General features: G+C 41.3%; 2 protein-coding genes across 2 annotated transcripts in view; one reads left to right on the forward strand and one right to left on the reverse strand.

The window, feature by feature from the left end:
- Window positions 1–12,195, reverse strand: part of METTL25 (methyltransferase like 25) — a 93,623-nt gene extending 81,428 nt beyond the window's left edge. Inside the window, exon 1 of the mRNA XM_024736753.1 lies at window positions 11,922–12,195. Coding sequence (XP_024592521.1) covers window positions 11,922–12,177 — 256 coding nt within the window. The 5' untranslated portion in view covers window positions 12,178–12,195. The remainder of the gene's footprint in view (window positions 1–11,921) is intronic.
- LOC112394149 (LIM domain-binding protein 2-like) lies at window positions 8,752–9,638 on the forward strand. The gene is given in 3 exon segments (XM_024736752.1): window positions 8,752–9,170; window positions 9,172–9,259; window positions 9,408–9,638. Coding segments are annotated over 3 exon segments (723 nt in total). The 5' UTR covers window positions 8,752–8,766.
- Window positions 12,196–12,221: the final 26 nt, after the last annotated feature.

Here is a 12,221-nt window from a genome sequence, read left to right on the forward strand (position 1 = left end):
GGGGGGGGCCCAAAAAGGGAGGGGCCCGCCACCCAAAAAAAAAAAAAAAAAAAAAATTGTACTTCTTTCCATTGTACGTTTCATTAACTTGAGTTAAATTTCATCTGCTATTCTTATTCTAAACTCCATTACTTACATTTCAACATTAACACAAAATAGATGTGTGTCTATTCTACTCAACTGAATTCAGTTATAATCATGTGCCAAGTAAAAGGAACCTGCAAGAGGAATTTGCATTAAATATACACTTTCTCTAATTCCTACCATACCTCCAGCAGATCTTGCTCCGATCTCGCTCTTTACTTGTTTAATTTTTGTAAATGATGTGTACAATTCATAAAAACCAGATCCATTTTATTCTTTAGGGACCATTATTTAAGGTGACTGCAATAGAGAAAAAACAAATAAAATGTCCACCTAAACCTTACATTCGCCACTCTGATTTTAATGATCAAGAAAGAGGGAAGAATTCATTTTCAGTAATTGTTATTGGTATTGCCTAAAGATACCAGTCTAATACTCTGCAGCTATATCGGAAATGCAGTTCCCCTCACAAGGGAAGTTCCAGAACTTCATAAAGATTAGTTAAAGAAATGTTTGAAAATATATATCATAATAAGGAACAAAAAGCGATGAGGAGAAAAAGAAGAATGAGTACAAGTGCTGGTCTAAAGCAAGATGAAGTCAAAGAGCTTTGTAATACTAATAATGCTTTCAACCAGCGGTTCTTATCCTGAGGTCTAAGAGCTAAAGAAGCTTATGAATCACCAAAAGCTATCTGTAAAGTTTTACATCTATGTGTGAGCATATATGCCTCTTTTTAAAGAAGAGGTATGATAGTGTTCATTTGAATTAGCCTTTTAATGGGATTTGTGACCTAAGACATTAAGAATCACTATCTTTTACTCTTCCTCAATTTTTACTTTACCCAATGTTAATATTATAACAGACAATTCAACTAACTATTTTTTCTCTGGCTTCTAGAGATCATTTTAAATATTTAAAACAACATAACATTATTCTTTTATTCATTGGTAGATAGCTATTAATTCTTAATATAACTTTCATAGTTTTAAGATTAATCTAACTTTGAAAAGATAACACTTTTCTCTCCAGTATTTTTAGTACTAAACAGATCCTCTCTTATTGTTGATGGTCTAAGTTACTAGTCTGAGTTTTTTAGATAATGCCCGTCTAACAAAAATAAATAAATAATTTAAAGTACCAAGCAACATAAAAGTGAATATCTAAAAAAACAGAAGACACATTTATTCTGATTGGCTAAATATAAGCATAATTTAAGTAGAATGAGGGAAAAAATTGCCATAGATAAGAGGAACCTTCATGAACTTTGTTTTACTAAACTTCTTAATAATTGAATGATATGGGGGAAATCAGAAGTTGGGGGGGTAACCATTAAAAACTAGAATATAAATTCAAGTTCTAAATGGCCCTACCTAAAAGGAACAATCGGAAAGCACTTTATATATATCAAATAAATAAAATATGATGACAAATTATCCTGAGTTCCCAAAGATTTGTTTGCATTTTTGTCACCCTTACCCATAATTACAGCAGCAACCCAGGAACTGGGCTGACAGTTGCCACTATCTTTTTGTTGTATGAAATTATTTCCACACTTGAGGTCTGCTAAAAAGACCCAGAAAAATATAAAAAGGGAAAATAGAGTTCAGGAAAATACATATGGAAAGTGAAAGGATAAAAGTTAAATACGACAGAGTAAAACAGACGACACTAATTATTTCTCTGTTGTTCTCACTTTCTATTTCCAACATGCTTTCTGGCTTCATGTGTTTCAAATTAAATGTGAGCACAATTTCAATGCACCATAATCACCACCATCACCACCACCAAGGAAAAAATACTTAGAATGGCCAAGAAGCAATTTAATTTATTGAGATGCAATAAAAATACTTGAAGAGAAACCACAACAAAATAATCTATCATAGGCAAAAACTTCCTGTGTTGTTCAATTAAAATGATAGTAAATTAATTATGCAGATGCTCACCAAAAGGAACCAATTCTAAACATTTATTCAGCACCCAATCCTGGTAAGGATCATGTAAGTTGCGATAACAAGAAACAGGAGAAGTAGCATATGGGCCTCAAGAAGCTGAAAGAAGAGAGTCCAGAGAGGCCCTGGAGGCTTTGAAAGAGTCTTAGAGCAGCCCTGGGCTTTGGCAAAGTCACAGAGGATGGCTTTGCAGGCACAGAAACCTGGATTTCCTGAGAGCTGAATAGGTTTTCCACAACTGATTCTAAGCAAAGTTATAAGAAACTGACTTTATAAACTTATTACTTTACATTGAGATAACCCATATCACTCATTTGATGAGACACTATCTCCCAATTTTAGAATTACAACTAGAACAAATAAAGCCAGATATTCTTAAAGAAAATTTTAATCAAGCTGGGTAGTTGTTTGAGTGGCCTGTGTAGTCATGATCTATGTTGGTTTCATAAAGTATTTTGGCTATCCTAACTCAGAATCTCTTCCGATTTGCCTTTTGGAAGATTTTTCTATACTTATGAAGACCAATTAACTCCTGAAGACCAAAAGATAATTCACTTGAGAATGTTACAGATTTATATATGTAGTCATTACTTCCTAAGGACACAGCCTAGGTCCCTTGAAGTGGGGAAAACAAAATCTTAATCCTTCAGAGGAGATATAGGAGACTGTTTTATCAGTAAAGTATTTAGAAGCTATCACTACTGGCTTTTTTCTGCAGATGGTTAATCTCACACATATATGTGATAAACTTTCAGAAATTTTAGCCTGAAATGATGCCTGCCTTGATTTTATCTCCAGATTCTCATGGTATCTTTCTGTAATTTTCAATGTACTGAATGAAGTACTGCATTTTCACACAGGAAAAGAATAGCAAATTAAGTTAAACCTATGAGTTGTATCGAGTCATACAAAAACAATGATGACAAACATAATATGGACAGAAACCACACTAGTTCAGTACCATATTTCCACGGGTACCTTCAATAACATTCTTTATAGATCTATGCTTCACTTCGATCTTCAAGAATAATTTACTCATCTATATGGCAGAAACTGTTCAATGTGCTAAGAACACAAAACTGAAAAAGGCAAACACTGTACTTTTGTTTTTAGAGAGTTTATAATCTAGCTGCAGATAGGGACAAGCCAGTGGACGATGACAACAGGATGACCTGTGTTGATATGGGAGAGTATATGGGGTATTATAGGAGCACATACATTTCCAGAAGTTCTTGACAATTTATTTTTTCCAAGGAAAGAAAGACCTAATTACACCATCACCACCAACATCATCATTACCACAACCCTCATCATTGATTAGCCACCACTTGTTGAATCCATGCTATATTCCCAGTTCTATGTTAGGAGCCGCATTACATCATTTTTCAGATTTACTACAACTTTGTAAGATAGGTAATACACTTGTGAAAAAGGAAAAAAATAATAACAATCAGCTGTGACAGCTTATAGCTGGGGTGGAGCTGGCGCTGGCATACAGACCACACTCTTCCCTATTAAACATGAAAGCGTTTACAGTAGTACACCAATATCAGACCAAGTCTGTGACCATGCGAAGTCCACAACCATGACTGAGCACAGACAAAAACAAGAACATCGTGCAAACACAACGGCCTTCATGAAAGGAGCCCCACAGAGGCTCACATGGTGAGAAACTGAGGCCCTGTGCCAACAGGCAGCACCAACTACCCCCCTATGTGAGTGAGACATTGTGGGGGCAAGTTCCCCGACCTCAACCAACTTCAGCAACTGCAGCCCCACCAGCAAGTGGACCGTGAAACCGTGAGACCCTAAGCCAGGTCCATCCATTAATCTGTTCCTGAATTCCTACCCCACAGAAACTGTGTGACAGCGTGTTATCAGCAACAGGTCGTGTGTAACAATATAGTTGTCAATGAGTGTGTACTCTTCCAATGAAAACAATTATAAGGGAGGTCGTATAATTAATATTAATACTGTGTTTCCCTTTAATTCTTAGGCTGTTTTCTTCTATTTCTTTGAACATATTTATGATAGCCACTTAAATCCAACATCTGAGCCCAATCAAGATCGGCTCCTATTAACTCATTTTCTCCCCCCTTGGGTCACACTTTCTTTTAATTCTCTGAACACAGCTACTTAAATCCAGCATCAGGGCTCACTTGGAATCAGTTTCCTGAGTATGAGTCATACTTTCCTGTTTCTTTGCACATCTAGTAGTTTTTGGTTGAAAAGCAGAATTGTGGATAATTTATTGTAGTGGATCTATTTTGTTTTTCTAAGGATTTTGTTGTTATTCTGCTAAGAAGTCAACTTGCTTGGACTCAGACTGAAATCTATCTCCCCCTCCGTGCGCAGCAGCTGGTGTCTCTGCTCAGTTGCTCATTAGCCTGCCCCCTGAGGGTATCCCTGAGCCTGTGTAGTTCAGCAGGCAGATGAAGATTTGGGTGGATTTGATAGTCAGATTGGGGGGCTCATCCTCTCTGTGGTTACATTTGTTTCCAACGCTCCCCAGCCTAAACTTCCAGTTACTCTGCCAGCCCTGAATTCTGCCCATTGATACAGAAATTCAATCAGGCTTTTGATTTTTGCCACCCAAGCTATATACACAGCTTGGGGAATATACTCTGTCAAAGGTGCAGCAAGTCTGCACATCTTGCCAGGAGCTCTGTCTTTCAAGGGTTCACGATCCCCCTAGTTTCGTCAGTGTTTTTGCTGGATTCTCTTAGTCTCCCGTGCCCGCACGTGCACATGTGTGTGTGTGTTTGGGAGGGGGTGTGTGTCTATACTTCATCCAGGGTTTTAGCCAGAGTTTATACTCACATCTTAGATCTCAGCCCTTCTGTGGCCCTCCTTCCAGAATGTGCTCCTTAAATTTCCATCTGCTCTCATCTCTGAACTCTGTTGTGGCCATCTTGAGCTGGGAAGAATGTCGTTCCAGACTGCCAGATCTAGGGGGGTTTGGAGCACCCCCAGCAAGAAAGTCATGAGTTCACAGTTCTTCCCAATCAGTAGCAGTTTTCCAACATCAAACTCTGCTCATATTTCTGTCCCCCTTTGCTCACCTTCCAGAACTTCCAATAGTTTTTAATAATCCGGTCAGTGTTTATCATTGTTACCTGCTGGAGGAACTGCCTGACCTCTTCAAGCAGCCATTACCTGAAGCCCACCCTGGACTATTTTAATAGCCTTATCTTGTCTTCCTGCTTCCACCCTCACCTCCTCCACCCTCACCTTCTCCACAAAGAAGCCGGAGTCATCCCTCTGAGACATAAATCACACAGCATACCCCCTCATGAAGTCCTTGAAGAGCATTCCATTCCACTCAGAGTAAAAGCCAAGCCCTCAGTATGGTTTGCAAGTCCCACATGAAGTTGCCTCAGGCCGCTACTCAAACCTCATCTCTGATCAATCTCACCTGGATGGCTCTGCTGTGCTCCCAGCACACATAGCATGTTCCCACCTGGTGCCTGCTATTCACTTGGCCCGACACACTCTTCCCTCAGACCATTTTTCACTTTCCCTTCCTGGAAAACGAGTGTGTGTGTGTGTGTGTGTGCGCGCATATACAGTTTTCTGGGTATCAACCTTCACTAAAACATAGGCTCCACATACGCAGGGATTTTATTGTGTTCAGTATCATAACAGTAGGGTCTAGAACAGGGCCTGGTAGGTAGAAGGCACTCAGTAAACGTGAGTCAAGTGAATGCGTGGGTTAAGTACTGCTCTTTGTTAGGCATTCCGCTTAACCCTTACCATGTATTTACTCACATAACTTTCAGACTGCCCCATCAAGTAGGTACTATAATTATTTATCCCAATTTTACGGATGAGGAACTAAGGCACAAAGAGTTGTAGCCCAAGCTAACCAAACGAGTATGTGGTGAGGCCAGGACTTGAACCAGGCAGTCAGTCTGCAAAGCCCATAGCATTATTCTGTTCAAGATGCCATTCAAAATACCACTGGCTGGGTGGCTTATACAACAGAAATCTGTCACAGTCTGGAAACTGGAAGTGCAAAATCGAAGTGCTGGCAGAGCTAGCTGGTTCCCGGTGAAGCCCCTCTCCCTGGCTTGCAGACAACTGCCTTCTCACTGGGTCCTCACATAGTTTTCCTCTGTGCGCACCCTTCTGGTGTTTCTTCCTCTTCTTACTGGATTAGGGCACCACCCTTTTGACCTCTTTTAACCTTAATTACCTCTTTAAAGACTATCTCCAAATATAGTCACATTGGGGTTTTTGGCTTCGAATTATGAATGTGGGGGGACACAACTCAAACCACAACACCCATAATTTATGCCCTTAAAATACAGTTATTTTCACCATCTTTCCTTTTTAATTGTGGAGAATTAATATTATTTTCTCTCTAGTTCTTTTTAGATGAACAGAGGAAAAGAAACTTTCAGGACTCTGACCAGGCCAGAATATCACCTGGCAAGAGAAATCTACTGAAATGGCTACACTGAGGATTTTCAGAAACAACTTGGTCTCATAAAATACCGAATGATTATGCCAAACATATGCTAGTGTACTTTCACATACTGTGCATTAACTCAGTGCAGCTCTGGGAACTGTGTTTATTTGTAACTCCTCATATCAAGCTGGCAGAAAACCACACTCCTTGTGAGACCCTAATGGAAATCCATTCAGGTCTCCTTGCTGCTCCTTGAACACACCATGCCTGCTCCCACATCAGGGCCTCTGCACTCCCTGTTCTCACTATCTGGAATGCTCTGCCTCCAGATAGCTTCATGACTCCATTTTCTCCTTATTTAGATTTTTTGTCCAGAGTTATTTCCATGAAGTTTTGCTAGGACAACCTATTTACAATTGCAAATGTATCTTCCTCCTGCCCATCCCCTTATTTACTCCTCTCTTTGCTACTTGATTCTTCTCTGTGGCACTTTTAAAAAATTATTTCTATTCCCTCTAGAATGCAAGCAAGGTGAAGATAAGGATTTTTATTTGCTTTATTTACTATTTCCCTAGCTCCTAGATAAGTACTGGCACACAGCAGACACTAAGTAAATGTTCCCTGAATGAACGAATGACTGAACAAACTTCCCCAAGGTCACAGAGCTGGTAGAATTGGAATCTGTACCCTGTCTGACTAAACAGTATAAAAATTAAGTGCTAAATTATACTTATAGAGAAACTAACAATTCTTTAATATGATACAAATCTGGTCAAAGAGCAAAAAATACTCTTCTCTGACACAAACAATAGACTTTATATAGTAATGGAGAAAATGTCCATATTTACATAACCTTTACATAAACAAAAATTAATATTCCTTACAAGCATATATTATAAAAAAATCATTATTTTTAATATTGGAGGTGGCAGACCATTTGTACAATTGAATATCTTGTATATAAAATTCTGCAGGGTCAGAGACATTTCAAAGGTGAATAATCTAGTCTAGATTCCATTATTGTTGAATTGACACAAAATTGGTTGTGTTTCTCAAAAGACGTATTTTGTTCCTAGCTGAGAAAACAAATAAGTGGCATTATTCATTTATTTATTCGTCAAATATTTATCAACCACCTACTCTGACCAGGCACCATTCTAGGCACTAAAGATACAACAGTGAACAAAACAATTCTTACATTCTTGAAGGGGAAACAATAAAAACAAAACAAAACATGAGAAATGTATCCATGTCATCAAAATATCAGTTTTGATAATAAATGCCCTTTGTACTTCAATCTTAAATAATCCAGAAAAACTTTTATCACGGTGGTAAAGACCTCAGACTCTGTGGAGTCCGATGACCCAGGCTTGCATCTCCATTACAAGCTGTGCCCCTAGTATATTACCTCCTCAACTGGCAATTTCACAAATGGGGAAAACGGAACCCATCTTGCCAGACTAATGTAAATATTAAAAGGGAAACTTTATCAGGGTGGTAAAGACCTCAGACTCTGTGGAGTCCTGGAGACCCAGGCTTGCATCTCCATTACAAGCTGTGCCCCTAGTATATTACCTCCTCAACTGGCAATTTCACAAATGGGGAAAACGGAACCCATCTTGCCAGACTAATGTAAATATTAAAAGGGAAAATATGCAAACAAACAACACACTGCAGGGAAAATAGTAAATATCAATTAATCCTATTATTGTTATTATTAGGATATGTAAACAATCTAATTCTTCCATTGTATGAAGCCTAGGTCAACCCCATATGAAAGTCTTGGGCTTCATATTTAATTAGTTTCTTTTACTCTTTTGGAAGCCAGAATGAGTCATTCATTAACTCATTCAAAAAATATTCATTGAGTATTTAATTATGCATGCTAGGTATTTTACTAGGTGCTGGAATACAGCAGGACAGACATGATCTTAAACTCTTTTGGAGTTTAAGTTGCCATGTTATCATAGGTATTGGGCATTTAGAGAGTAAACTGAAGAAGTGCCTGGTTGTTTGACCTGAGGCGACCCAGCACTGGAGCCTACCCGACTCTTTGGTGGGGCTAATGGCAGACTCTGGGACGGCTCACACCAAGGAGTACTTCCCAGAACTTCTGCCGCCAGGGTCCTTGTCCCCACGGTGTGCCACAGCCAACCCCTGCCTCCGCAGGAGACCCTCCAACACTAGCAGCTATCAGCAGGACCCTCATCCCCCGTTACTTTAGCACTGTGTTTTAAATACTAACCTGTATTACATTCTCAAACACTCAAAAGAATCCTACCACAGCTCATCCATCACGGTGGACTGAGACAGCGTGTGATGGTCACCCAGCACGGGAAGCCCATGTTTACCAAGATGTGTACAGAAGGCAGGCTAACCTTGGAGTTCACCTTTGATGATCTCATGAGAATAAAAACATGGCACTTTACCATTAGACAATACAGAGAGTTAGTCCCAAGAAGCATGCTTGCCATGCATGCACAAGATCCTCAGGTCCTGGATCAGCTGTCCAAAAACATCAGGATGGGGCTAACAAATTTCACCGTCAACTACCTCAGGTTGTGTGTAATACTGGAGCCAATGCAGGAACTGATGTCCAGACATAAAACTTACAACCTCAGTCCACAAGACTGCCTGAAGACCTGCTTGTTTCAGAAGTGGCAGCGGATGGTGTCGCCGCCAGAACCCACAAGGCAACCGACAACGAAACAGACAAAAAGAAAAAAGTTCCACCAGCAGCAGCACTGGGAACACTGCCAACAGCACGGGAGGCAAGAAGACGCCAGCTGCCAACCTGAGTCTGTCCAGTCAGGTACCTGGGCTAGGAGCGATCCCGAACGGCAGCCTCAACCCTGGGAGGGATGGAGACCTGTGTCATTCAACAGCAGTGACCCCTTCTGGCCAATTTAAGGAGAAGCATTGAGGGGCCCTGAAGGAGTCACTTCCAGTCCTCCTCAGAGGATTTGATGGTGGTAGGAGAGCCAACTCTGATGCAAGGGGAGTTTGGGGATGAGGACAAAAGGCTAATCACTAGATTAGAAAACACGCAGTATGATGCAGCCAACGGCATGGACGACGAGGAAGACTTCACCAGTTCACCAGCCCTGGGGAACAGTAGCCCATGGAACAGTAAACCTCCCACCACTCAAGAGACCAAATCAGAAAACCCCCCACCCCAAGCTTCCCAGTAAGATTGACCTGCTCCAGAATCCACTGTCAATAGCCCCTGTGAGTTACAATCACTATTTCAGATCCTTACTCACAGCAGAGAAAGGAAGAGACATTAAAACTTTTCCATGCAAATAACTATTTCTAAACCACAGGGATCTGAGTTTCTTTCTTTCTTTTTTTAATTGAGAGGATCATTCCAAATAAACTTCCATGACCCCTCCCTGGAGACCTTCACAGGTAACACAGATACTGACAGTGATTGTAATTATAAAATAAGAGCAAAAGCTAGGCTTCTCCTGGCTCGGTTTTAACCACATTTGTTAATTTCATTCCCCCCCGCCCCACCCAACCATCCAACAAATGCCATATTGTTAATAAACCCTCAGTGCTCAGGATCTCATTCTATGCCGAACCCAACTACAGATAGACTTTTTAATATTGTAAAATATTTTCTGCTTTTTGACTTGCATCTGAGAGTTACTTGTTTCAGTAAAAAAAGAAAAGGAAAAAAATCCACTTTTGGAAAGTAATTTAAATGTACCTTTATCTTCTTTTCCCCCTTCACCTTTCCTTTCATAAGGTAACAGCTAAGAGGGCCCAGCAGGGTAATTTATGGCCGAGCTAATGTCAATTGGTCCTCCATCCTGAGTTGGTTCAGTCGAGCCCGAGTGCTGAAACAAGAAATGTCTTTTTGTCATCAAAGGCACCAAGGCATATTTTTATGTCAAAAAGGGCACTTGGCCCATTGAGAATGTAGGTGTTTGTAAAATTTCTGTTGATCCAAATATTTTCAAGCCATGTAATCCATTAATTTTGTGGGCAGTTTAATAAATCTGAAACTTTTGTGTTTTTCTTGTTGTACCTGAGTTGACTGTTGTTCCTTTTCATAGTATATTTCCTGTATAATATTTTGTAAAGCCCTAACCTGGTTCTTTTATGGGGACTTTTCTTTGGGAGCAATTCCAGTGTATTTATGTGAAACTTTATAAAAAAACTAATTTTCCCATTTGCATATTAATGCGTTTCTCTATATGTGAAAAGACAGTGGCTCCGTGTATTATAAAAGAGCTGGATTTTATGTATGCTTTACTGTTAAGTGTGCCAATAATAAACTGTGTTAACGACCAAAAAAAAAAAAGTGCCTAACTTTCCAACAATACACAGTGACTTTAAAGAAACCAGTATTTACCAAGTTCTATCATAGGAAGGCCCGCCAGTGGTGCTTTGCCTTCAGAGAATGCTCAAGTGAATAAAGTTCACCAGCAAGGGCAAGGTTGGGACGGCCTGGAAACAAAGTAGAAGAAATCCCAGGATCCTGCTGGTGTCTTCTCATCATACTACTTCCAAAATGTACTTGCCTTAGTAGAATCTAAGTTTCAGTAGTAGATATTTTATAAACAGTTTTCAAAAGAGATAGCAAATATTCCCGGTCTTCACTACTACCATCCTAGCCCACAATCGTCTCATCTCTTCCTTGTATTACTGAAATGGCCTTCTAACTGGCCTCTCAGATTTGCCCCACTAGTCTGTTCTTCAAATAACTATCACAGTTATCTTTTCAAATGTAAAGTATATTAAGACACTATATTGACTAAATTGCCCAAAGCTTTCTCATCCTACTTCAAACCCAGTATCCTTCCGAGGCCCAGAGAGCCCCGCGGGATCCGGCTCTGCCTACTTCCCTGGCCGCACCTGCCACTGCCCGGCACCTGGCTTTAGCCACTCAGGCATCTGAACCTCAACCCACCCCGCTCTTTCCTGCCCTGGGCCTCCGCGATTCCGTGGGCCTGAAATCCCTTCCTGTGGCTCACTGCAGCCGGCGCCTTCTCATGCTCATGACCAACCAGGTGAAAGCAGCCTCCTCACACAGTCGCTATCACAGTTGACTGGTTTTATTTTCTTCTCGGCCATAATCACCATTTGAAATGATCTTGATTGTTAGGTGTTGATTTATCTTCTGCTGTGCTCCACATGCAATCTATAAGCACTGTTCCCCTCCAGTTAAGAAAATGATTGTTTAATTACTAAATGAAGAAAGGTCCTAGCAATGTTTCTTGCTCTCTTTAAACTGTGGAAATACACAAGCACCCATGGAAGACAGGGGATTCGGGAGGAGCGTCCCGCCCCACGCCTCCAGGAAGCGGAGAAGGGGCTGCGCTTGCTACCAGGCAGCGCATCCCTGCCCCGCCAGTGCCAGTCCTGCCGCGTACCTGTTTCCGCTCGACTTCCGCTACGGTACACCACCCTTCACAGGGCGGGATGTCTCTCCGCCTTTCTGAACGCCCCGCCCACCCGTCATTCACCTGATCCACTCTCGGCTTCCACCTGGAGGCGCGCCTCCGAGGGCTGGGCCTCCGCCTCCGCCGCCGATCTCAGCGCCGCCAGCACTGTCTCCGGGGGCAAGTCGACCACTTGCTCCCACACGGACTCCGTGTAGAAGTCCACCGTATGTGCACTGGAAATGGACAGGGCTTCCGTCAGGAACCGCAGCAGCCCCTGCAACTTGGCATGCAACGTGGACAGGTCCTGGGTCACCGGGAGCGGCCCAGAAGCCGCCATGACGCCCACTCTCCCGGGCTGTAGGTGGCGCAAACGTGGCCGCA

This window comes from Neophocaena asiaeorientalis, unplaced genomic scaffold, assembly GCF_003031525.2.
Source record: "Neophocaena asiaeorientalis asiaeorientalis breed wild unplaced genomic scaffold, Neophocaena_asiaeorientalis_V1.1 scaffold134, whole genome shotgun sequence".
Classification (NCBI taxonomy): Eukaryota; Metazoa; Chordata; class Mammalia; order Artiodactyla; family Phocoenidae; genus Neophocaena; species Neophocaena asiaeorientalis.